Genomic DNA, 26,669 nt, shown 5'->3' with positions numbered 1-26,669 from the left:
TATAAAACAGAGGAGTAAAAAGGGTGTGCTTAAAGGAGCCTGATAGCTCCAACGGCAAGAATCGTTGAGGTCGATCTGTTGCAAAAGAAGGTCTGCAGGAGGGGAGATCTCAATCTGTAAGGAAGAAAGCAGCAACATCAGCATCCGCCTTCAAGGAGACATCAGTATTGCTGCTTACTACTGAGAGATAAAATGGTGACGCTGAATAGCTGGGGAAATGCAATTGCTTCTACTTGGGGTTCTCACACTTTCCCACCTTTTGGGAATCCTTTCCACATGGACTTGTCTTATGCCAAGGAATCTCTGCATGTCACCTACGATGCTGTGCATTGCTGATGTATATTCTAAGGCACAGAGTCAATTGTATGGTACATTGTCAATATCCTGGTGCATGTTTGCAGCCTTTCCCAACCTTTGGGGCCCAGTTGTTGCTGGACTACAATTCCCATCGTCCCTGGCCATTGGCCGTGCTGGCTGGGGCTGATGGGAGTTGTAGTCCAGCAACATCTGGGGACCCAAAGGTTGGGAAAGGCTGTGGGTACACAGTCAAGGTCTACTGGGCCCCCATTTGAATAGAGAATGAACCCTGGGGCGCTTCTCCTGAGACTGCACGTTGCAAAGACCAGCAAGCTATATTACAAAGAAGCTTGCCTGTTCTTATCTATCTTTTAGCTCAGATCCCAGATAAGCTTCTAAAGAGCTGCAGTGTTCACCAGGATGTAGGGAGAGGTGATTATCTCAGAATAACAATCCTGAGGTGACAACCACTGAATCCTGAATTGTGTAAACAAAGCCTCTGCCCCAGGAGGCTTGCTTTGGTTCTGCCATGCCCCATTTCAGTGGGGCTTGCACAGGAGAACGCCATGATGGATTTGCCCCATATAGGAGATATTTGATTCATGGTTGTTATCTTGAATCCACAGCCCACATCTGCAACACAGCTAAGGAAATTATGGGTGTTTTATCAGCTACACAGACTACCATGATTCCCTTTTTTGTGTTGTATTCCTTTTTAAAAAATGTGTTTTTAAATTTGTATATTTGTTTTTAATGTTTTTAATTGTTGTAAACCGCCGAAAGAGCTTCGGCTATGGGGTGGTATACAAATGTAATAAATAATAATAATAGGGTAATTCACTGTGTTTGCCCAGGAACGTCTCATTTCGCTCACCACTGCAAAGTAGAGATTATAATCCTGCTATTTTATATATATATATTTTTTGCAAAGATGAAAGAAAGATGTATCAGAGAAGCAGAGACCCTGATACCAGCAGGGGTTGTTAAATGTTTTTCAACCACTGGCTTAACACTTGAACATGTAAATAAATCATGCTTGGCGATCACTTGTGACTGAGTAAGATTGTCTTTCAAAATAAAGGCTTTTCATGGGACTTTTGTTATGGAAGATGCCTGTGCATGATTTTGTTTTACGTGGGGAGATCGGCGCTCCACGATCAACACACAATCTTGACAGAAAAAGGCTTTGATCTGATGGCATGGATACCACGACGATTGGAAGTCTTTTATCTGCTGCAGCCTTCATCCGCCTTCACAGCCATTGTAACATACACATTGTTATCCTCCGCCTGTTCTGCCATTGAGGACATTCTTGGATCTTCATTGGTTCCTCTCCCTTGACCTTACCACCATGGGTGACCCTGCTGGGAGTACATGACTCCCGACGGCATCGCTCACAGGGTTCATTGGAACATGCAAGCCCAAACACCACTACAAGGTGACGATCCAGCGAGGGGAAATAAATCATAGCAGCACAGGAAGGATGACCAATGACTCTACTACAGTAACCAGCAGTGATGCGCCTTTCTCAGTCCTACCTGGAGATGCTGGGGACCGAACTTGGGACCTTCTGCATGCACAGCAGATGTTCTGCCCCTGAGCTACAGCCCTTCCTGAAAAATGTCCAGTTTTTTCTGGGCCTTCACATCTCTAGCTGTGGGCTACAGATCACTGTCCTCCAGTTAAAGACAGATTAAAGCCAATTTAATCCTGCTAATGTCAAAGGATCCTTTAAAAAAGATATTACACGTTCATGGAGGATTCTGTCAATGACTATTAACAATATTTGCTAAATAGAACCTCCCTTGACGAAAGCAGTTTAACTCTGAATAGGTGCTGGGCACAAGCAACAAGGAAATGGGGGGTCATCTTTATGCTCTGCATGTGAGCAGCCCCAGGGCAACTATGGGACTAGGTAGAGCTTGGTCTGAACCCGCAAGGCAAATCTCAGGTTCTTAATAAGCCTAGACTAACATTAAAACAGTTCTCCGCCCTTACACAGGTTACAGGCTATGTCGTAACGCTCCTTCAGCAAAGCTTTTCTCACTGGGGGCAAATGTTCCATGCATTTGGAAACCAGAAATATGCTATAACTGAAGCATGATGTAGGTGTGCATGCACACCAGATCCCCTGTGTTCCTCCTGCCCCCATACATGCTCACCTCTTTCTTCCTCTGATTCACTATTTCGCTTCTTTTTTGATGAAGTTGCTGTTGGTTCCAAGAAAAAAAAAAGCATACGATTTACACCAGAAGCACAGTACAACATATCAACCTGATTTGAATACTGGGAACACTGGAGGTTTCACCAGTAGGAATAGGGACTGGATGCTCAGTTAGTATTGAAGCTCCCCCAAGGCTGCTATTGCATCTTGGAAAATACTGATCTCCCCTGCAGAGCCATGCATGAGGCCAAGTGCATTCAGTTGGGGAGGGGTCGCCAATGTGGTGCCCTCCAGGTATTTTAGACTACAACTCCCATGTGCCCCACTCAGCATAGCCATTGGTCACAGGTGCTGGGAGTTGAAGCCCAAAGCATTTGGAGGGCACCATGTTGGTTATCCCTGTGGTCGGGCCTTCAACTGATGCAAGGAGCAGTGTTGGGGTTCAGTGGAGGAAATGAAGGGTCAAACCCTTCAACCACAAAACTCACCAGTTGATCTAGGGCAACTCACTGTCTCCCAGCCTCCTTGGGCTGTTGTGAGGATCATCTGAAATAGGATTTCACGGCTGGTGCTAAAGGGCAGCCAGGTCGGGCCCTGGCCGAGGGCCCCTGGGGTCACAGTGGCCCCTCGATAGGGTGGGGGAGTAGTAGCATAGGGAGAGAGGTTTCCAGCTGCCCACTTATTCACTGGCTCCACCTAACTGTCTCTCCTGTCTTTTGCGCAGAGCTTGGAAGTAACTAGTTACAAGCAACGAATTACTTGTAATTCATTACTTTTTTGAGTAACGAGTGGGTAATTCCTTTACATTTTGATTGTAATAGAACTAGGAGTAATTTTACTACTTTTGTGGAGTAATTGTAACGTTTCCAGAATTACTTTTGGGCATTACTTGGGGGGGGAGCAGGGGAAGTCTTCTGCTCCTCTGATTTGTGGATGAAAATCATGTGCCTCAAACTGGGCTTCTGTGCAGTGCCTCTCTTTCCTCATGCTCTGTGGGTGGGTAGAAGGAGACGAGGGAGGAGGCGGAGAGTGAGACAGGGTGGAGTGGAGAAAACAATTATTTAAAAAAACAGATAGTGGTGGTGAAGAATGGAGTGGAGGGAAAAAGGATCCGGAGGTCAAGAACATGGATAAAGGAGAAGGAGGCAGCAGCAGAATGGAGATAAAGAACTGTGGAGGTGAAAGATGACAATGTGTGTGTGTGTGAGAGAGAGAGAGAGAGAGAGAGTGAGAGAGAGAGAGAATACTGTGTTTGCACTTGGCACTCAAAGTGGCCTCCACCACCCTCTCTGGCTACTGTGCTGCATTTGCAGTATTTTAACTTTTTTGCATCTCAGGGGAAAATGTGTGCTTGAGTGAGTGTCCCTTAGTTGGTGGTAGGACAGGGTCCGGGAGGTGGTTAAGTGAGAGAGATTATGCTGGCTGGCTGAGGGGAGGGGGCTGCACTTGGTTTGACGTGCAAAGATCTGAGTAGTGGCCTCTGCCTCCCTCCCCACCTCCCTTACCAGTGGAGAGACCACCATTGCTCTCTTATGGATAAAAATAATTATTCTACTACCTCTGTATGTGTGTGTTTATTTTTAATGTTGTTTTAGGCTACTTAGATGTGCAGCAGCCAAGGTCAGCACCTTGTAGACTTTTTAAAAAAAGTAACTGAAATGTAATTGTAGCAATTACTTTGGAGGAAAAGTAAAGCAATCAGTTACTTTCAGAGCAATTGTAATTGTAATGGTAATTACTACTTTTGTGGGCCATGTAACTGTAACTGTAATTTATTACTTTTAAAAAGTAATCTTCCAAGCTCTGCTTTTGCGGCTGTGTGCACAGGGCTGCCATTAACCAAGACAGCGGCCAAGGTTTCCCTAAGGTGTTGATGCCCCTGTTGCCATCTTAGTTGATGGCAGGGATGAGCGTGCATAGGACGCATCAACCAAGATGGCGGTGGAGGCTTCAGCCCCTTAGGGAAACCTTGGTCGCCATCTTATTTCCCACCCTATTAAAGGCTTTAGGGAGGGATACAATATATTCCTACAGGCCCAGCGCCAGGCATGCCAGGGCCCTTGCGCATGCCCCCCACCTACCTGTCTCTCGTCTTTTGCAGCTGTGCGCGCTGGGCTGCCATTAACCAAGATGGCGACCAAGGTTTCCCTAAGGGGCTGAAGCCTCCACCGCCATCTTGGTTGATGGCAGCCCAGCGCGCACAGCTGCAAAAGACGAGAGACAGGTAGGTGGGGGGCATGCGCAAGGGCCCTGGCATGCCTGGCGCTGGGCCTGTAGGAATATATTGTATCCCTCCCTAAAGCCTTTAATAGGGTGGGAAATAAGTTTATATAGGCCAGGGGTTCCAGAAGTGTGGTCTGCGGACCACGCTTCATTCAGGCGATCCGTGGCATGTCTGCATTAAATATTCACATTGATTTTTGATTGAATTTTATTGCTCCTTTTATTTGTTATATTGGATTTTCTTGTATTACAAATTGTAATCAATGTATAGGAAATAAAAGAAGCGATAAAAGTATGATTAAAATCAAGCAGCATTTAGCACAGTGTGTTACTATTGCTACAACAGGCAGAGAAATCATTATGTGGTCTGCTAACACCATCAGCAATTCTCACGTGGTCCGTGGGGGGAAATGCTTGAGAACCACTCATGTAGGCCGTACGTTGCTGGAATGTAGGTGGCAAGCTGGGCTCATTTCGGGAGGAAAGGGGGGCTAGAAATTTAGCAAACAAGTAACAGAAGTTGCAGAAAAGTTGTTTGTTTTTGACCAGTCTATGAACACGAGGTACGAGGGCTGCCTTGTGCTTGCTTTGAACAGCACAACAGAGACTCTTTTCTGGTACGTGAGCCTTTGCATTTGGGGTAGGGAAGCTTGGACGTCTAATAGCCAGCACTGGGTGGGAAGGAGAAGGCCTCGGCTGTTTTTAGGGATGTTGGAGAATTCCGGTGCAAATGGGAGTGGAAATTTTCGATGTTTGCTTTTTTGTCCCATGTCTAGAACAGAAATCAATTCAGCGAATACAATCTGTATTGCCTGCTGCTGCTGTGTTCAGCCCACAAGCACTGATGTCGTTGATGACTTTTCCCCTCTATTTGCATTGCATTTCCTTTGCACTGAAATGAATGGTGCGAAATAACGCAACGACGATGTAATCAATGACGTAAAATCCCACCACAGTGGACAGCAAGCTGAATAACATATATGAAGTTGATTTATATTGGGAGCCCATCAGGAATAAGTGGGATGCATTTAAAGGAATAACACGGACTGGTCATTGGAATACATTGACCTGAAAGAAACTGGTTGCTTATGCAAGAATCTGTAGTGACCATTTCCAAATTGTCACGCAAGGAAGCATTGCTACCCAAACAGCCACGGAAATTCATTGAGGATAGCTGAATAATGACAGGTGTCAGGGGGGACACTGACATAAACAGAGAGCCCCAGAAAAATGCTGGGATAGCTCTGTGCCTATAGTTCCCCCCCCAAAACCCAAAAACCTATTTGTTTCTATTTCTCTTTAAAAATTGCACACTTCTAAGCATATGTAGCCCACCTTGTGTCATGCAGGCAGCACAGAAAGAAGGACCCCCTTCCCCTCTTATAAAGCTTGGGTGCTCACCCCGGATGGAAAGCCGGTACCCATCACAGCCAATCTTGGGTCTCTTCTGGCTGTACTTATCGCATAATTTTGGATTTCCAGCCTGGTTACAGCACCAGCCGTAGACTTTCAGCTCTTCATCTACAAACGGGTATCATGAGGAAGAAAGGAACGTATCAGAGTGTGATTTGGAAACGTTTTTCAGACAAACAGCCTAAGTTGGACTGTGGTGTGCTCATGTGCTGAGAGATTGATATGGCTGTCTACAGCTACCAGCCACCATGACTGCGTTCCACCTCCACTGTCGGAGGCCGTGTCCTCCAGTTGCTGGGAATCCCAAGTGAGGAAAGAGGGGAGTGTTGCACTCGTCTCCTGCAAACATTGCAGGAAAAAGGATGGATGTCTTTTTAAGACAAGGTCTTTAATTCTGAGTTCTTGCCTGGACATTTTTTTCCTTTTTTTTCGTAATAATGTTACTTGCTATTTAGTTTAATTTTTGTAAATTGTATTGCTTTCATTCATGTATTTTTATACTTGTGTTTATTTTTCTTTGTAAGTTGCCTTGAGGGCCTTTGGCCGAAAGGCGGGGTATAAATAAATTTATTATAATAATAATAATATCCTTCAGGCTTCCCAGAGGCACCTGGCTGGCCACTGTGAGAACAGGATGCTGAACTAAATAGGCCACTGGCCTGACCCAGTAGGAACAGAGGAGACTGCCTTCTATGGAGTCAGAGTGTTAGAATGGAAAATTTTGAATTAATTTGCTCCATGTGAAACAGATCTTTAGTAAAAGCCAATGTTAAGTTGTCTGACATGCAAGGGTTAAGGGATGAAGGCCAACACTGGAACAACAAGTAAGACTCGCATACTTTGTATCGTCTTGTGGTACTGTGCGCTAAGATTCCCAAGACTCCCACCTCTGTGTGCTTTGTGCAATCTGCCTAGTGATAGAAGAATATATCTATGCTTGTGGGAACTGTAATTTTAGACCTCACTGGACTGGCAAGAGCTGCCTGTGAGTCTCCGTTTGTCTCCACTGACTGGCAACAACTCTATCCAGGGTTTCAGACAGGGGGCATTTCCAGCCCTGCTTGGAGATGGGACTGAACTTGGGACCTTCTGCACACAAAGCAGATGTGCTGCCCATTGAACTACGGCCCTTCCCTGCTTATGTTCTTACCGCTCTCTACTGAAAGGAAATGGGCTGCCTTCAAGTCGATCCTGACTTATGGCGACCCTATGAATAGGGATTTCAGGGTATGTGGTATTCAGAGGTGGTTTCCCGTTGCCTCCCTCTGAGGCTAGTCCTCCCCAGCTGGCTAGGGCCTGCTCAGCTTGCCACAGCTGCAGAAGCCAGCCCCTTCCTTGTCCGCAACAGCCAGCTGGGGGCAACTGGGCTCCTTGGGACTATGGCGCTTGCCCACGGCTGCACAGGTGGCAGGGCACGTCACCCCTGAGCCACTCCCTGTGGGGTGATCTTTAGCTGGCCCTTGACACCCAGGGGACACGAGCGGGGATTTGAACTCACAGACTCTGGACTCCCAGCCACAGGGATAAAAACATATGTGTTCCACAGCCTCTCCCATTAAGACATCCCTGGATAACTTCCTTCCTTTTGGCAACCTTCATGCATTGCTCAGCAGGTAAAGGGCTTGCAGAAGCAAAGAGACAAGGGAGAACTTTCCCGGGGAGAGCGGCTGGCAACATTTGCACATGGTCCAAAGCTCAGCTTACCACTGTTGGGGGAGCTTTTCCTTGAACCCTTCCAGACTTTCTCCTGGTGACCTTCCACAAGCTGGTTATCCTTGTTGTACAGACACCGGACACCAGCGCCGTACTTGTTTGGGGAAGAGGAATACAGCAGGGTTAAGCGAGAGTCCAGCAAACCTGCAAAAGTTAAAGATATTGGTTCTATGTTGCGGATCTCCAGCAGGGGAGAAGAGAGTGACCATTTTTATGCGCTCCCAATTTCCACAGATGAAAAACCACTCTTGTACACCTTTACAATATGCATTTCCAACATGTTGGCAATTGGAACTCTTTGCAGGTTCTCTCCCATGGAAAATGCGGACATTAGCCATGGAGTAATGTCATAATTTGTTGATACTTGTTATAAATCAACCTGAACTGACACCCATAAAGATCAGAACCTTGGAAGAAAAGTATTTGCTTGCCTCCATCACAACTTCCCACAAAGTGGTGGCCCTCCAGATGTTGTGGACTATTATTCTCAGTATCACTAACCATTGGCAATACTGACTGGGGCTGATGGGAGTTGCAGTCCAAAGTATCTGGATGGACTACGACCTGGGAGACCAGGGTTGGAATCCCCACACAGCCATGAAGCTCACTGGGTGACCTTGGGCCAGTCACAGCCTCTCAGCCTCAGAGGACGGCAATGGTAAACTACCTCTGAATACCAATTGCCATGAAAACCCTATTCATAGGGTCACCCATAAGTCAGATTCGATTTGAAGGCAGTCCATTTCATTTTTTCAAGGTTTCACCTTCTCCAGCTCTGACTGTTGGTTCAGCTGTTATGCCACAACGGAATGCTCACAAATATTCCAACTACTCAGGCTGAATAGGTTAACAATGGAATGCAGCCAAAACGTTGATTGTGAAGCTTTACTGAAAGCACAGGGACAGGGTGAGCTCTTAACAGAGAAGCTAAGGGATGGAAGGAGGAGTGTAAAGAGGGAGTGTAACGAGTGTCCAGGAGTTAGGATTTGGACTAGCCACCAGTTCTTTGGTGGCTGGTCTTTAATTCCTATGCACTGTGTTGGATATCTAGGTCAAGTAATTATTTTGCCCAAGCTCTGGATGAAGCTTAAATAACAGACTTGGAAAGAAGAAAAAGCCCATCAAGTCCACCTGCTGCTAAGACTTTGATCCCTGTCAGAGGCACTGTGCTTCTGAATGCCAGTCGCTGGGTGGGGAGTCACACAATTGGGGTGAGGGCTGCTCTTGCACTCAGGTCCTGCTTGTGGGCTTCCCATAATGGGCATCTGGCTGGCCACTGGGATCACAGGATGCTGGACTAGATGGCCCCTCTTTGGCCTGATCCAGCTACTGCAGGGTTCTTCTTTTCAATCCCATAAGGCAGGAGTATCTAAGCAGAGGTATCAGAAATTAAGACAATGCCAAGGGAAATAGATGAAGACAGAAAGCTGCCTTATGCCACATCAGAACTCTGGTCCATCTAGCTCATATAGTGTCTGACTGGCAGTGGCTCTCCAAGGTTTCGGACAAGAGCAGTAGCGTAGTGGCAGATTCAGAAGCGCAGGGTCCCTTCAAGTTAGTCGTAGCCACACCTGCTTCCCCCTCCTTTTTTGCTGCTGGGTTGAGAATGAGATCCTTGTTCATGCCTTCTCCCACAACAACTGATGTTTCTTGGAGCCAATAAGCATGAAAGAGGAAAGTTGCTTTCATGCTGAAAGCTGCTGAGAAGACTCTTCTCAGTGGCTGACTCACCTCCTTTCACTCTGATTGGCTCCAATCAGCAGGAAAAGACAAGGAAGCGTTTTAGAAGATTCTTCTCAGTGGCTAACACACTCCCCTTTCTTGCTGATTGGCTCATAGGATGCTGGAGACAAAGAGATCCTGCTGAGACCCTGCTCCCAAAAAAGTAAAGGTTCTAAGACACACACCCCCGAGACCCTGGATGACTACACCCCTGGACAAGAGTCTTTCCCAGTCATACCTGGAGATGCCAAGGATCAAACCTGGGACCTTCTGAGTGCAAAAGCATGTGCTTTGCCATTGAGCCATGGCCCCTCCCCAGGGGGGTTGACATCCTTTGCACCACAAACCAACTGAACTGGAAAGCTTGATGGAATGGATTCAATGGGCCTAGGCTGTGGGCATACCTGTCGCTTCAAAAGCAGCGAGAATGGTTTTTCTGGCTGCAATTTGAAGCGGTTCTGCCCTCTGCTAACTACACCTCCCTTCCCCGATGTTAACTTCAGATCTTTAAGGCCCGCCCATAGCAAAGTGTTGGGCCAACCATTGTCTCTGCCTGAGCCTACAGCAAAGTGTTTCCATTGGCCACACCTGGAAGACAAATGGGTTGATGTACCAATCAGTCACGAAATCTGCCTGAAACTGAATTTTAAAAAATTGCACTCAAGCCGATCCAACCAGCTTTTTGAGTAAAAAAGGGCAGAATTTGGCTAGCATTGTGTGCTCCCATTTTCAGAAAAGAAAAGCGGGGACACACTGGAACAACAAACAGTAAAAGAGTCTCTACCCCTAGACTGCCTTAAATCCAACAACTCCGTCTTAAGCACTTGCTTTGTGGGTCAAATTGTGTTGCTGCCACGGCATGTCACGCACCTTTTCTGCTTCGTGTGTACCGATCATCTGACAGTCCCTGCTGCAGAGAGCAAGGGCAAGGAGGCAGGTCCTTGTTCCAAGCAGACGGCTGTCCCTCGTGGCTAACCCAGTCAAGGCATCTCAGCCTGTAGTTCACCCGGACGCGCCTGTCCAGCTTGTATATCCACAGGCCACGCACATCTCGAAGGGGGATGCCAAGAAACAGGGGTTGATCAGCAACGTGAACAAAATGAAGGGGAACTGAGCTTAATTTGCTTCCATCCACACACCTACTTCTCTCATGCCTCCCATCTCTCTGCTATTATTCTGGTATTATATAATTGCATACTATAAGTGTGAGCTAGGACATCCCTGCTCCATACCTGACCCGGGCCATGAATTCAGCCAGGTGGCTTTACCTCAGCTCACACTCTACACCCATTTGTAATATGGGAATAATGATACTGGTCTACCTTGCAGGGTTGATGTAAGACTTCCTGGGATGATATACACAGACAGAGTGCTTTAAACAGCTCCTTCTGTCCCCACTCTCTGAAAAGCCTAGAACAAATGCCAAAGGCCAGATCTCCTCCAGAGCAATTAACATTAATTTTCACCTTTGTACACTTTGTACACTTACAAGATCTGAACAGGGCAGTTCATGAGAGATGCTCTTGGAGGTCACTGATTCATGGGGTCGCCATAACTCATAATCGACTTGAAGGCACATAACAACAGAGCTTGGAAAAGTTATTTTTGAACTACAACTCCCATCAGCCCCAGCCAGCATGGCCACTGGATTGGGCTGATGGGAGTTGTAGTTCAAAAAAGTAACTTTTCCAAGCTCTGACAACAACAAACACTAGGATAGTTTCTGCACACACTCAACACACCCCTCTCTGTCCTCCATCCAGGCAAGCCACAGGCATTTTCACAGACACATTCCAGGGATGCAAAAACCTGCAGGGGAAGTGTGAAACAAAGCCAGAGTGAGAGGTAGCCTCAGGGGAGAGTCCCAAGGGTCAGTTAGACAGGCCTGGGCTGATGGTCCCAGGCTTGAAGCTCTCCTCTCCTGCTGTAATAGATGGGCTGGTGGCGGTGAGGATGGACATTTGGCTAGGTGAGTTCAGGTGTTGCTCAGGCCGGCCTTAGACACAGCTGCCAAGCTGCAGCGCAGAGATTGCACCTCTTTTGCACCACTTTGCAGCCTCAAGGAAGGGATGGCACTTGCTGTTGTGTTTGCCGCTGTGGCGCAAAACAAGAGCGCTTCTTTTGTTCCAGCAAGCAGACAAGAAGCTGGTAAGGTGGTTTATTTGTGCCAGAGATTTCTTCAAATGCATCCGCTGTACCTGTGTTGTAGCCCTCAATTTGATCTGGCCGGTATTTCTCAGCTGGTGTTTTGGTCATCAGATCATCATTTTTAAAATATCCATCACCACTGGGGGGCAAAAAAGAAAAAAAGAAAATGGATCCTCATCTTTCCACAGATATGCACGTTTTTTCCTCCTCAAATCAGGTAATCTTTCAGCTCTCCACTTGAGTAGCTGAGCACAATCCCTCCAGATAATTAAGAGATCATCTCTGTACTACATTTTTGCCACAAAATGCCTTTCCAACATTGCTCAGTACAGTAGGGCCCCACTCATATGGCAGGTTACATTCCAGGCTCCCTCCGAAAAGCGAAATCCACCGGAAAGTGGGGCCCTACTGTATTCCAGCCACTGCGCTCCAGCTGGCAGTGATCAGCTATAGCGTGGAAGCGCCCCACGCTCTAGCTGATCACACACTCCAGCTGATCGCTGTCAGCTGGAGTGCGGCGGCTAGAGCTCCCCGTGCTCCAGCTGATCGCCCCACTGACGCCGCCGTATTAGCGGAACGCCAAAAAGCGGGGCCCTACTGTACTTATAATAAGTACCAACTCACCCCCACCCCTTGCTATTTGTAAAGATGTAAATAGCAGCGGGGGGAGTCGATGGAAAACTGGCAAAGGTCAAGAAGATTTCAAGTCCCTGGGCGGAAGCCTAAGGGGGCAATGCACACCCAAGTTTCATCAGAGTTGGGTTGAGCAAGTTAGATTATGGCAGATTTCGGGCTCAGCCGGCTGAACCCTAACTCATCAGGGCTACGCCAGTATAAGTCTCCAGTCTATGATTCTATGAAGACTGTCTCAGCTGGAGATACACCACCGTAAGTCTCTCGTTTCAACTCAGCTGGCTCAGCGAGGGTTCAGCTGATTCTGGCTCAGCCAAGGCTGACATAAGCCCTCCCAACATGGCATGTCGTGACGTGGTATGGGCAGGATGGGGCAGGGGGAGATGTGCACCTAATTCAAACCTCTTCCAGTTCAATCATGTGACCTGGCAACCCAGCGGAAGTTAGACTGGGGGAAAGGGTGGCGTAAGTCAAACTTTTAAAGGCTTGTTTTCCATCTGCCAGATTTGGGCCAGCTCAGTCGGAGGCAGCCCCATACACGAACAGTGTTTTGAATAGGGGTAAGCCAGGCCACCTTGAATTCTGCCATCTTCCTATAGCTAGGATTGCTCTGCCACTCTCTCTCTTTTATATTTGTTGGGGGAAATGGCAACTGTGTAACAGCCCCGTTGTAGAAGTATTGCCTCATTCTGGCAACTTGGGTGGCTCCAGTGCATACAAGGAGTTCCTCTGTCCACAGCAACTTCCCATTCATCCCAATGGAGGAAGCAGATCCAGGTGTACATTTCTGTGCTTCCTCAAGTGGCATGGATGGGGCTTCCAACATGCAAAACATACCCATATTTGAGCAAGCAGAGATCTCTGGATCATCGCAAAAGGGGGTCACCACCAGACATGGAGGAGAAATTTAGTTTTGTTTGCATTTTAATGAGAAACCACCTAATTTGAACCTCTTGAATCAATATACGAACCAAAACACAGCTGCCCTTCAAAATTTACCCTTCTCTGAATTTTGCGATGCAGTTCACCACAATATGTACAAAAATGCATATATTAGGGGGAAATGTGCATACAAATTTATATGTGAAGATAACATCAAATGCATTATATTAGCAGAAATTGCTTGCAAAAATGTGCATGTTAACACTGCAAACAAAAATGTGTTTATTAGGAGAAATTCACACTAAGATGCTGATGAATTTTCATGAGTTTTTTTTTTAGTGTCAAATTGCTGCACAAAATGTGGAGAACTGGGTTTAAGATCAGAAAAATGAGAAACTGGTTGAAAATGAAATTGACAAGATTCGTCCACCCTAATGGCCAGGCACAAATCTTCCTATTCCTAGCTCACACTTGTCACTCTAAAGCATGGGTTATCAACAAGGGGGGAATTCCCCCCCGGGGGGGAATTTTAGGGTTCCAGGGGGGGAATTGGGACCACTATTCAGCAAAGTGTGATGTCCTGTAGATTATGTACAATCTGTAAAATTGTAGTTTGTTTTTAATTTAATCTGCGACATTCAATAAAGTTTATTGAATGTCACAGATTAAAATCGATTCTTGAACATGCAGCATTATCTTCATTTCCAAAATTAAATTATTATTTAAAGACCAGAAAGTGCTCCAAGAAATTCTGTTATAATATAAACTAAGAAATTTTTCTCTGACGAGAAACACCACCGTCACTCGCGAAACGTCAACACGCTACGAGAGACTATCTTGGGAAGGGGGGAATTATATTCTGAACAACGGTGAAAGGGGGGAAGGGAGCAAAAAAGGTTGAGAACCACTGCGCTAAAGAAACAGACATACCTGGTCCATCCTATCAGCACATTTGTGGCAGTGAGTTTTCTGTAATCCCATTCCATTCCTCCATCTTGGTAAAGGAAAAGGGTATATGTTCTGTATCCATCAGTGGTAAGAATGGCTTGGTAAGTGTTAGTCTGGAAGAAATGTAAATAAGAGGTGAGACAGTCCTCCCCCCATTCAATTACACATTCAAGGCTCAGTTTACATCATTTGTAAAGTGGTGACTAGAGTTGGGGGAGAAACTGAATCAGTTTGCATTTAAAGCCAAATGTATCAAACTTGCATTTTGGAAACAACATGAGAACTAAAACACAGCCATCCTTTGAAATTTGCACCTATCCAAATTTTGCAATGCAGTCTTACAACCAAGCAATGTTTACAAAAATGCATATATTAGTATGCATAAAAATGAATATATTAGTAATGATAAATGCATCACAGGAAGAGAACTAGCTTGCAAAAATGTTTACATTCAAAACCGCCTACAACAATGTGTTTAGGAGCAATTAGAACTAAAATGCATCGTTCACAAAGATTCTTTTTTAAAAACACACACAAATTGCGGCAGAAATGTGGAGAACCTAATTTAAGATTGGAAAAACAAGAAACTGAGAGATCCAAAATTGACAGATTCTTCCATCTCTAGCGGTGACTCTAAATCTTCCTTCATGAAAAAAGGGATAGGAAAGAGTGTGTGAACAGGAATGCGAATTATGGGCTTATCAACACAGGAGCATGCTTTTGTACTAAAGCTGCTGCTTTTACCGTAGTGATAGATTTGCAAGGTCCACACTTCGTTCTCAATGGTAGCTTCAAATCCACTGTTTTCCATTCACTCTAGCAGTCGTTCCTCTGGGAAGGATTACCGTCGCTGTTTCCTTGCGGCCCGCCCTCTAAATTTACATGCTTACTCCCTCTGGTTCAAGGCTGAAGCCCGGAGAGCGCTTCGGCATGCAATTGACAAGAAAAAAGTGAAACTGACTAGACCACCCCTCACCTGCTCCATTGTCCAAGCCTGTGAAAGGCAGATGATGGGTGGGAGTGAGTGAAAGGCAAAGTAGGCAGCAGCCGTGGCAGCTTTTGCAGGCGGCAGAGAGAGAAGGAGCGGGCGATGGGGTATAAGAGAGCCCACCCACTAAAAATCATCAAAGCAAAGTGCCTACATGGAGGAGCACAGTGGAGCTGAAATGGTTTTTCCTTCACTTTTCGCATTACCTGTAGACTGGGTTAACACAGATTCAAAAAGGGAAAACTCTGTGATAGCTTATTTTTTATTTATTTATTTATTATTTGATTTATATCCCGCCCTTCCTCCCAGCAGGAGCCCTGCTTCTGCTTGCCTGCAACGTCATGTGAACCATGCGAATTAAAAGGGGATCCAGGTAGCACCAAACACACAATAAATCTCCGTGTGGATGAGCTCTGTACTCTTTCCTCCACAAGTCAAACGTGAGCTCATCTGTCGCTCTTGCCTCTCCGCTACGCTTCAGACTGGTTGGCTGTGCAAAAGAAGTACAACTTCAACTTCAACTTCTGGAGGGCACCACATTAGCTACTCCTGTTGTAGAATGACTCTAATGTAACCCGGAAGTGGACATTTTGCTTATACAACATAAAGTAATAATAATAAAAACACCAACATTTTTACAAGGCTCTTTAAAATCAGTTTAAAAAACACACACACAGTTAATTTGCTATTTCTTACAATACCAGACCAGTAACAGTGTTCTGTTTTTGGAGACAACTCACTCTGCTATTCCGTCTCTGGGCTGGGTATGACTGGGCCTTCAGCCAGGTGATCTTCAGCGTCCAGATGGCTGAAAAGGAAGACTCCACATCCTGGTGGATCTTTGCTTCCACATCCTTGACAAAAGGGTGTTTGGCAGTGTTCTGGGTCACATATTCCTGGGCATAATGGAAGAGTATATTATGGATAGTTATCTCACATACATGTTTAAGATTAGGTTGGGGAGACGACACAAAAGGAGCAACAAAGCTCCAGAACCACCTCCAAAGGTTCCATCTATGAACACTTAACCTTTCAGCATTTATAATAAGCCACCAAAACAACTTACCTGATAGAAGATGGTGCCACCGCCTCTGGAAAAGTCAGCATTGGCCCAAAACACAGCTATCATTGGTACTTTCTCGCGTCCATTAAAACCTTCAGGAGGTGGGTTAGGATAGCAGGAAATATCTTTATCAGAAGCTGGGAAAATTATTTGTCCATTGTCCGTGAACTAGATAAAAGGAGAGGTGTAAATGAAGTCTAAGAAGATGTGGCAATGTCTACTGAGTTATGCTTTAAAAACTAGGGCAAATCATTGCTTTTGTAGCTGTTTCTTGTGTTAAGCTTGTAAAGAGCTGTGCACATTTGTGATATGGTGGTGTTGAAGGTGATAGCAAACCTTCTAACATCTTTATCCCAGTTGGTATCTGTCTTGGATTTGAATAGATTTTATGTATGCGCTCTTGTTTTATATTGTTTTTATATATGCAATTGTTTTAACTGTTTTTATATGTTTAACTCTTTTACATATGATGTAAATTGCTTCAGGATGCCTCATGGAAAGCAATTTGGAAATAAAACAAACAAATAAATGGACAACAGCAGTGACAATGTTTTTGGGCATCATGTTTCAAGCTTTATACTAAAAAAATTCACAATTCATGCTACAACTACTACTCTGAAGCAATTTAGTTAATGGTTTTAGTGTCTAATGATTTCTAATTTGTAGCACTGAAAACTACGGGAAAATTAGTTTCAGCTCCTTCATTACAGCTTCATTGATCCAAATTCTGTGGATATATCCAGAGTATCCCAACGACTAAAAGGGAATGCTGCTTACTTAACTTTACACTGCTGTGGAGGTTCAGGGGCAGGGGCGTAGTTATAGTACCAAGAACAGAGCTTGGCAAAGTTACTTTTTAAAACTACAATTCCCATCAGCCCCAGCCAGCATCACCACTGGATTGGGCTCATGGGAGTTGTAGTTCAAAAAAGTAACTTTTCCAAGCTCTGACCAAGAAGCACCTCAGCCTAGAACCCCTCTATTCGTTGTGTTTGGTGTGTACTTGTGATTGCCAAAGCACTGACCAGCTCTATCCAAGCTTGACTACAGGAATCTCTGTAGTTCTGCAAATATTTAAAACAGGCTTTATGTATCTGAGAAGCGTAAGCAATCCCTGCCACAGAGCTCCCACTTACAATTTTCTGTTGGTTATTCTCGAATTCCAGGTTCCACCCACTTATGGGCAAGCAAACTTGCCAGAGTGCCAAGGAACATGAGATCATTCTGCTTCTCTTCTTTGACCATCCATGCTCTCTTCCTCTTTGGAGGGCACAGAGGAAGCAAACTGGGGAGAGAAGCTGAGCTCCGACCCTCCTCGGGATCCAGCAAGATGGAGGTTTCCCTCTCCCACCTTCTCCTGTGAGAATTCGGCTGTGCATCTGGTCATTAAAACTAATTGAAACAATTCAGTAAAGACTCACGTAGAGGGAGTCGCGCAGGGATTTCCCCAGTGGGATTCCAATCTCGGGCTTGAACAGAGGGGAGTTAAAATCCACTTTCCTTTCAACGTATTCTTTATCGTTTGCATTTGCTCCGTATGGAAAGAGTGACACCACTGCACATAAAACACAAGGAAGTTGCAAGATGGATCTTTGATCCATATATTCTCATCCCTTCATAGTTTATGTTGTACATCCTGTATGCTGGCCCTTCCTTCTTGCCACAACCATGTCTGTGTCTTCAAGATGGAACTGGACATTGGGTGGTGTTGTCCAATCTTATAAATGAGCAGACTTCCAGTTGTGCTATAGGAGTTCCCCTTCCATTTCCCCCCCTGCCGCTCCCCACCAGAGGGTTCTCCAAGATTTGGGGGGGCTGCATGGGGAGGCTGCAGGGGTGAGGACAGGAAAGGGGATCCTGTTGAGCAAGTGGAAGTCTGTTCCTCATGTGGGTGGATGTAACTGGATGTCGCTCTTTGTCAGAACTATGGAGCTGCCACCATGTGGAGTATCTTCTTTGACACCTCTGTCACAAAACAGTGCATGTCATGATGTCATTGCAATGCATATCATGATATCATCCCACCCCTATGGTTGGCAGAGGTAAGAAAATGAAGGAGTAAAAAGATATGGACTGGTGGCAACTCTATGGCTGGTTTCCAGTATTAGCCCTACTCAGAGTAAACCTCTTAAAAACAATGGACCCGACAAACGTATGGATCTATTCTGAGTATGACTTAACTGGATGCAACCCTGTGCCTCTCAGAATGCTGGTAGGATGGGAGGACCCACAACCGGATCACACAGCCTAACCTGATGCTACCACTATAGAAATATATGCAGTAGCGTAGTGGCAAATTCAGAAGTGCAGGGTCCCTTCACGATAGTTACAGCCATCACCACCACCACATTTTTGCTGCTGGGTTGAGAATGAGATTCTTGTCAATGCCTTCCCCCACAACAACAGAGGTCGCTAGGAGCCAATAAACACAAAACAGGGGACTGTTAGCTACTGAAAAGTCTTCTCACTGGCTGACTCACCTTCTTCCACTCTGATTGGCTCCAGATAGCAGGAAAAGTCCAGGAAGAATTTTAGAAGACTCTCCTCAGTGGCTAACACATTCCCCTTTCATGCTGATTGACTTGTAGGATGCTGGAGACATAGGAGCCCTGCTGGGACCCTGCTCCCAAAAAAGTAAAGGGTCTAAGAACCCCGAGGCCCCAGACAACTTCACCTCTGAATATATGGTAACAAATAAATAAAATTAAGAAGTGGATCCCCAAATGTATATTTGAGCTACAGGTGGGTTCCCAGTCTTGAAAATGCTGAAGACTACTATCTTAGCACATCCTCCTTTCGCCCTTGGATTTTGCATCTCAACAACCCTCTCTCTGCCTTACTCCCCTGGGGCATGCTGGGATCAAAGCCCACGTTTATCTGAGGCTCTTTGTGGGATACTAGAGGGCAAGTCTCACCCTCTCTCCGGGCTTCTGTTTGTTCAGATTAGGAGCACAAAAACTGCCCTGCTGGATCAGACCAAAGATCTCTGTAGGCCAGCATCCTCCTTCCAGAGTGGCCAGCCAAATGCCTCTTGGAAGCCCCCGAACAGAAGATGCGAGGGCAACAACCATTTGCCATTGCTGGTTCCTGGCATCTGGTGTTGAGTGCCTTTCTATCTGTGAACATGAACTGAAATCCCCTCCCCGTAAATATTAGCCAGGCGCCATCTCTGTTCACTTTTCAGCACCTACTGAAGACCTTCCTCTTTCAACAAGCCTTATAACCAGAAACCTTATCCCAGTCTGTGTCTGCACTGGAATTGTGTTTTAAGATATTTTGAATTTTTTTTAAAAAAAGATGCTTTTAAGATGTTTTATTTTTAAGAAATCTTTACTATGTTTTGTTTTTAAGATGTTATAAGATGTTTTTAGTGTTTTGTCTCTTGTTTGCGCCCTGGTTCCTTCATGGAGGAAGGGTGGGATATTAATAATAATAATAATAATAATAATAATAATAATAATAATAATAATAATAATAATAATAATAATAATAATAATAAAGCTACCATGGGTAGGGAGCATGGCTCAGTGGCAAAGCACATGCTTTGTATGCAAAAGGTCCCCAGTTCAATCCCCTGCATCTCCAAGTAGGACTGGGAAGGATCCCATCTGAAATGCTGCTGCTAGTCAGTGTTGACAATACTGAGTGTCATGGACCAACGGTCTGATTTAGTGTATGGCAACTTCCTATGCAACTATGGCTCTGATGGGCCTCCGGAAATCAATTTAATTCAGATTTGTTCAATTAAACCTCAAAGTTTTCTCAACTAAATCTCAGCATTTTGCCATCCTTTAATATATATTTCTTCTCCCATATGACTGGATCTAATATGTAGCTACCATAGCCAGGAGGAAGACAGCCAAGTATTTTCCCACTGTATTATATTGTACTGTTTTCAAGCCGATTCCGACTTATGGCGACCCTATGAATAGGGTTTTCATGAGGCTGAGAGGCAGTGACTGGCCCAAGGTCACCCAGTGAGCTTCATGGCTATGTGGGGATTCAAACCCTGGTCTACCAGGTCAAAGTCCAACACCTTAACCACTACACCACACTAGGAAAAGCTTTATCTATAGCTATATTGAATGCACTTGGAGGTTCCCAGTCAAGCCAACCCACCTGGTGATACAGGAACTGGAGCTGCCAAAACAGACCCCGACTTTGCTGAATTTTCATTCGCCGTTGCTGTTTTCCCACCCTTGGAATCCTGGGAACTCGAGTCAGGCTTCTTCTCTGATGTCTTGCCGGAAGTTTGTGAGGATTTTGTCGCTCCTGAGACTGCAAGGCGGACATCTGATTTTCCTGGGAGGGATGCTTTGCTATTGCCAGATGCCTCTGGGCTTACCCCGGCAGCCAGCTTACTCCTCTCAGCAGAAGAAGGAGACAGTGATGAGGTGCCAGAAGATCCTGACTTGGTGGCCTTTGAACCTGAAGAGGAGCTGCTGCTGGAAGATGTAGAGACAGGGATGGGCGGCTTTCCTGAAAGTGTGTGTTCAGCAGCACTTCCTGTGACTTCAACCTTTGAAGGCTGCGGAGATGTTTCTGCTTTGACTTCAGGTCCTGGTTCTCCAGCAGGCAGTTGCCCCAGTGTGTTTGCTGGGCTCAGTTGTGTGCCGGAGAGGGAGGGACGTGTTTCGCCAGCAGCGGATGCTGCGAACAGCTCCTTGTTGGCTGTTGAAACAGAGCCGTCAGCATCACCTCTTCCTTCAGACACTGCGGTGGAAGAACCCTTCCTCTTCTCCTCAGCTGCTTCACCGGAAGAGCTCGGAAGTCCAATTGGTGAGGGTCCTGCGGCTTGGCTCTCTGAACCAAAGGGGAAAGGGTCCATTCTTCCTGTTTCTTTGCCAATGGATGCCACCTTCTGAGAAGGTGAGTCACCATTTCTCGTGCCTCCAGCACCTGAATTGGAGGCTCCAGAGGGCAATGTATCACTGGGGGGCAAGAACACAGAAGAGGATTCCTTTCCTGATTTCTGATCTATTGCTGCCTTTGTGCCTCCAGCTATAAACGGCTGAAGAGAGGCTCTGATGCTACCCAAGGGTTCAGGACCACTTTCCAAGCCTCCTCTGAGCATCTCTGCGCCGGCTTTTGCCAATGGAGAGGAAGAGTGTGACCCACCTAGGGCGTTGCTGTTAGAAGGGACAGGTTGCCCACTTACAGAGTTTTCTGTACTTCCTGTGTTTTCAGGACTTGCCACGTTGTCACCAACATCCTTGCTTCCTGAAGATGGCTGAGAAGGATCTGTAATGCCAGGAACTTGGTTTGGGCCTGCTTCGGTGGCCAAACTCCCATCAGGAGATGCTGAACCAGAAGGCCAGGTTCCTTCTGAAGCTTTGTGGATCATTGCCACAGAAGAGGGTTGAGGGAAAGATTCTCCACCAATTATTGATCCAGATTTCTCTTCAAGCTGCTCTGCTACATTTTCTGGACTCAGGCCTTGCTCTGTAGAAAAGGTGGATCCCTTGGTAGCTGCTGATCCCAAATGGGCAGTTTCCACCCCTTCGGTGGGCAGGGAGAATTCTCCATCACTGAGCCCACCAGTAGCCTCTTTGCTTGCAGATGTTCCAGAGGATTCTGATCCTGTGGACAATGGGGCCAAAGATGATTTCTCCCCACTCATTTCTGATTCTTCTCTGTCTTCTGAAGCTAAAGCTCCTGCTTCTGCTTCACCATCTGGTGATGGTTGAGATCCTGTGTTACTTGCTGACTCCAAGCTGGGTGTTTCCATGCCTTCACTGGGGATGGAAGGTTCTCCATTGCCAAGCCCTCCAGAAATCTCTTTGCTTGCAGATGTTGCAGAGAATTGTGGTTCTGTGGGCAATGGGGCCAAAGATGATTTCTTCTCACTCATTGCTGATTCTGTTCCATCTTCAGAAGCTACAGCCCCTGCTGATGTTGCACCATCCAGTGATGGCTGAGATCCTGCATTGCTTGCTGACCCCATGGTGGGTGTTTCCATGCCTTCATTGGGGAGAAAAGATTCTCCATCACTGAGCCCTCCAGAAAGTTCATCACTTACAGATGCTCCAGGGGACTGTGATTCTGTGGACCATGGGGCCAAAGAAGATTTCTTCTCACTCATTTCTGATTCTTCTCTGTCCTCTGAAGCTAAAGCTCCTGCTTCTGCTTCACCATCTGGTGATGGTTGAGATCCTGTTGTACTTGCTGGCTCCAAGTTGGGGTTTTCCATGCCTTCATTTGGGAGAGAAGATTCTCCATCACCAAGCCCTCCAGAAATCTCTTTGCTTGCAGATGTTGCAGAGAATTGTGATTCTGTGGGCAATGGGGCCGAGGAAGATTTCTTCTCACTCATTGCTGATTCTGCTCCATCTTGAGAAGCTACATCCTCTGCTGTTGCTGCACCATCTAGAGGTGGTTGAGACCCTGCATTACCTGCTGACCCCAAGCTGGATGTTTCCACACCTTTGGTGGAAGGAGAGGCTGACTCTGACTCTGCAGCTGACGGGACCAAAGATGGTTCCTTCTCATTTGACCCTCCTGTTGCTGCACCATCTGGTAATGGTTGAGGTCCCTCACTTGCTGTGGACTCTGAGCTGGCAGTTTCCACCCCTTCAGTGGAGAGGAAAGGTCTTCCTTTGCCAAGTCCTCCAGAGACTTCGTCATCTGCAGATGTTGGAGGTGAGTCTGTGGCTGATGAACCCGAAGGCGTTTCCTGCTCACTTACAGCAGGAGAGCTTTCAGACTGTTCTACCCCTTCAGAAGCTCCAGGCCCTGCTATTGCAGCACCATCTGGAGATGGTTGGGATCCCACACTCGCTGCTGGCCCAGAGATGGCCATTTCCACTCCTTCAGTGGATGCAGAGGCTGATTGTGACTCTGTGGCTGATGGGGCCAAAGACGATTCCTCGCCACTCCCTTCAGAAATACCTTCTGGTTCTTCTTCAGAAGCTATAGATCCTGCAGCTACTGCACCATCTGGAGACAAGTGAAGTCCTTCGCTATCTGCTGAACCAGCAGTTTCCGCTCCTTCAGTGGAAGAAGAAACTACTTGCGACTCTGTGGCTGATGGGGCCAAATATGCTTCCTTGCCATTCACGGTGGAAGAGCCTTCGGATTGCGCTGCTTCCTCATCTGTTGTTGCAGCACCATTTGGAGAGAGTTGAGATTCCTCACTGCCTGCCATGACTGAGCCGCTGCTCTCCACCCTTTCAGTGTCTGATGGAGCCAGATCTGTTTCCTTCCCGCTCACTCTGGAAGTGTCTTCAAATTCCTGGGCCTCCTCCGAAGCTGCAGAGCCTGGTCTTAATGCAGGCGCTGGAGATGACTGGTCAGAACCTGGAGGACTAGAGGACCCACTAGGCTGAGCTCCTGATGGCCCGGAAACAACGGAAGGAGGAGATTCTTCACCCAGAGACGCTAAGGAAGAGGAAGATTCTTCTCCTGAGGCCGTGTTTGCTACTAATGTCTCCCTGTTCTCTACAGGTGGTTGAGTTGGGATTTCTCCATTAGCTGAAGCCCCTGGTGGTCCGACAGGCAGCCCTGCTCTTTCAGTGGGGCCCATTTCCGTATCTGAAGGTGGGAGTTCAGTGCCAGCCTGGCCCTCACTGCTAGATGTCTCAGCTACTTCAGTTGCAACCAAGCGAATGCTACCTACTCCATCGCTGTTGCTTTCTGCAACTTCAGTGTCTTGAGGGGAAGAACCAAGGTTTTCAGAAGCTTCACTTACGGAGGCTTCTCCCCCTTCACTCTCCAAACCAAAGGGCCCGGAAGGGGTGCCATCAAAAGATGCAGAAGAGGACAGTTTTTCTGATGGCCCCTGAGGTTTTGTTGGCATCCTAACATCCACAGGAAGAGGAGTAAAACCCTCAGATTCTGCATCTGTTATCTCTGCAGAGCTGGTTGGGCTATTCTCAGCTGCACTGATTTCATCCTGAGCGCTGCTGCTATCTGCAATAGATCCCTCATCAGCTGCTGTCTTTGAAGTAGCTCCTGCTGGCTCTTCTCTGGAGGGCAAGGCCGCTCCATTGCCAAGGCCTCCAGAGTCGTTTCCCTCCTCAATAGCCTCTGTGTCTGCAGGAGCTGATTCAGGCTGTGTGGTCGAGAGGGCAGAAGATGCTTCCTCTCCATTTGCGGCAGCAGAGTGTTCTAGTTCCTCTGGCTCTATGGAAGCGTCTGAGCCAGCCTCCATGCCACTGTCTGGAGGTGGCTGAGATGACTCTGGAGACCCAGGTGATCTGTTTGATGGGGCTTCTGTTGTATCCGACTCTGAAACGAAGACACCAGAAAGCGTCTCGTCAGGAGATGAAGAAGGAAAAGCAGACTCTCCTCCCGAAGGAGAATATGGCACTGAGGCCACTGCGTCCTCTGCAGGTGGCTGACCTGAAGATTCTTCGTTATCCAAAATGTCTGGTCTTCCCACAGGAAGTTGCACTTCGTAAGGTGGGCCAAGCTCCACACTGGCAGGAAGGAAATCCATCTCGCTCTGGCCTTCACTGCTAGTTTGTGCGGCTACCTCATTTGTGGCCGATCCTGAAGCAACATCTTTTCCTGTAGGTGCCTCACTCTCTTCAGGAGAAGAGGCAGCATTTCCAGGTGCTTGACTAGGAGAGGACTCTTCCTCCTGCCTCTGAGAAGGTGCAGCACTGAGAGATGTAGGAGAAGGCATTTCTCCAGAGGCTCCCTGAGCTCTGGCTGCTGTTTCGTCCTCCAGAAGAGGAGGAGGAGGGGACATTTTGGAGTCAGGCAAAGCCCCTGGTACTTTTTCTGCTGCCCCAGCAGAATTTATCGTGGTCATCTCTGAAGAGGACTCACTCTTGGTAGAAATGGTGGGCTGCTCCTTATCTGCCAACTCTGAGCTATCAGTTTCTACCCCTGGATTCAAGGGGGAGGCTGTCCCACTGTCGAGGCCTGCAGCAACATTTTCCCCATCAGGCATCTCTGTTCCTGAAGGAGGTAGCTCTTGCTCTGGAGATGATGAAGCAAACGGTGTTTCCTCGTTGCTGTTTGGGCTTCCAGAACCTTCCTCTGCCTCGGATTTGGTTGCGGAAGCTGCCTGTGCCTCACCATCCTCGGGCAACTGTGAAGAAGAACCTGGTGCTGTGGAAAGTCCAATGGGGGACACTGCTGTTGAATCAGAGCCCAAATCTGAAGGCCCAGAGGGAGTGTCACTGGGGGAGGCAAAGCCAGATGGACTGCCTGTTGACTCATCTCCTGGAGAGGGATTGGATGTTCCTCCTTCACCCACAAGGTCTTCTAATTCTCCAGCGGGCACCTCGGCAGTGCTTTCTGGGCTCACCTCTGGGCCTGTGGAAGAGGGAATTGCAGTTGCCTCCGCATCACTTCCGGGCACCCCTGTGGACGCAGAGCTATCTGTGTCACCTCTTCCTTCTGCAGGAGCAGATTCCACGCCTGGAGGAGCCTCACCGTCAGGAGATGGTTGAGAGGAAGCTGCCGCAGGCTCACCAGACTCTGGGGACTCAGCAGTTCCGTCGCTGGGTGGCAACACATTGGAAGGGGGCAATTCTGATGAGGATGTCCCAGCATCCTCCTCTGCAGGAAATGGAGGGGAACTCCCGTCAGCAGGTGTGGCTCTTGTTTCTTCCGTAGGCAGCTCTTCTGAGTCGCTGGAAGGATCTGCTGGGCTTGAGGACGGGGCTACAGCTTCCGGGGAAAGCCTTGGAGCATCCTCATCAGGTTCTGGGACGGCATCTGGAACTTCTTCCCATGAAGCTAGAGTGGGGTTGAGTTCAGAATCCACATTTGTTCCCCCAGTGGCTACGTCCAGTGGCATCCGTCCTTCTGCAGTGGGTGGTGAAAAAACTGTTTCGCTGGAAACAGAATTATTTGCATCTTCCTCGAGGGGAGATGCCAGTCTCTCTTCCCCTCTGGTCGCAGAGGGAAGTGACGGATCAGTTACACTGGAGTACATGTCTGTCAGAAGCTCTGTGGCTTCAGGCTGTTCGTCAGAAAAAGTGGAGGCTGTTCCCTTAGAAAGCAAGATGAAAGTTGTTTCTTCAGATACCTCTGCAGGGAGTTCAGTCGTCTCTCCTCCCTTAGAAAGGAAGTTGGCTGGTGTGGCTGTTTCCTCTGACACCTCTGCAGTGGTTCCAGTTGTCCCTTTTTCCAAAGAAGAGCTTGAAGAGTTGGCCTTGGCCAAGAATACTTTAATATGGGCCTCAGTTGCTTCTTCGGCATTCCCCTCTGGGAGCCTGGTTTCTACTTCCTTGGGACCATCAGTGGAAGAATTGCTGTTGCCTGCGGTTGTGGAGACTGGCTCAGAATTCAACGTTTCTTTCTCCACAAGACCGGAAGAGTTTGCCGCACGGACAGAGCCCGGGCTTTCTCCCAATGTTCCTTCAGTCCCTAGAGGGCCGGACATAAATGGTTCTGTGGCTTGAATTTCCTCTGTGGAAAGAAGTGCCCTCTCTGTGGTCGTCATTAGTGTTGTGGGCTCAAAATAGTCACTGTCTGTCCCCCAGGGAAGGAGGACACTGGTGGTGAGGTCATCTGCTCCT

At 47.1% G+C, this 26,669-nt stretch overlaps 1 protein-coding gene across 1 annotated transcript; it reads right to left on the bottom strand.

Annotated features, from left to right (window-relative positions):
- MUC4 (mucin 4, cell surface associated) lies at positions 1–26,669 on the bottom strand. The gene is made up of 11 exons (XM_061637750.1): positions 20,314–26,669; positions 17,616–17,749; positions 16,198–16,362; positions 15,872–16,027; positions 14,126–14,256; positions 11,731–11,819; positions 10,403–10,582; positions 7,802–7,954; positions 6,086–6,205; positions 2,460–2,507; positions 1–114 (listed from the first exon to the last, which is right to left on the bottom strand). Exons 1-11 carry the CDS (start codon positions 26,591–26,593, stop codon positions 110–112), a joined length of 7,461 nt encoding a protein of 2,486 aa, XP_061493734.1. The 5' UTR covers positions 26,594–26,669; the 3' UTR covers positions 1–109.

This window comes from Rhineura floridana, chromosome 7, assembly GCF_030035675.1.
Source record: "Rhineura floridana isolate rRhiFlo1 chromosome 7, rRhiFlo1.hap2, whole genome shotgun sequence".
Taxonomy (NCBI): Eukaryota; Metazoa; Chordata; class Lepidosauria; order Squamata; family Rhineuridae; genus Rhineura; species Rhineura floridana.
Note: the sequence above shows the minus strand (reverse complement) of the source record. Positions and strands in the feature narration are given on the sequence as shown.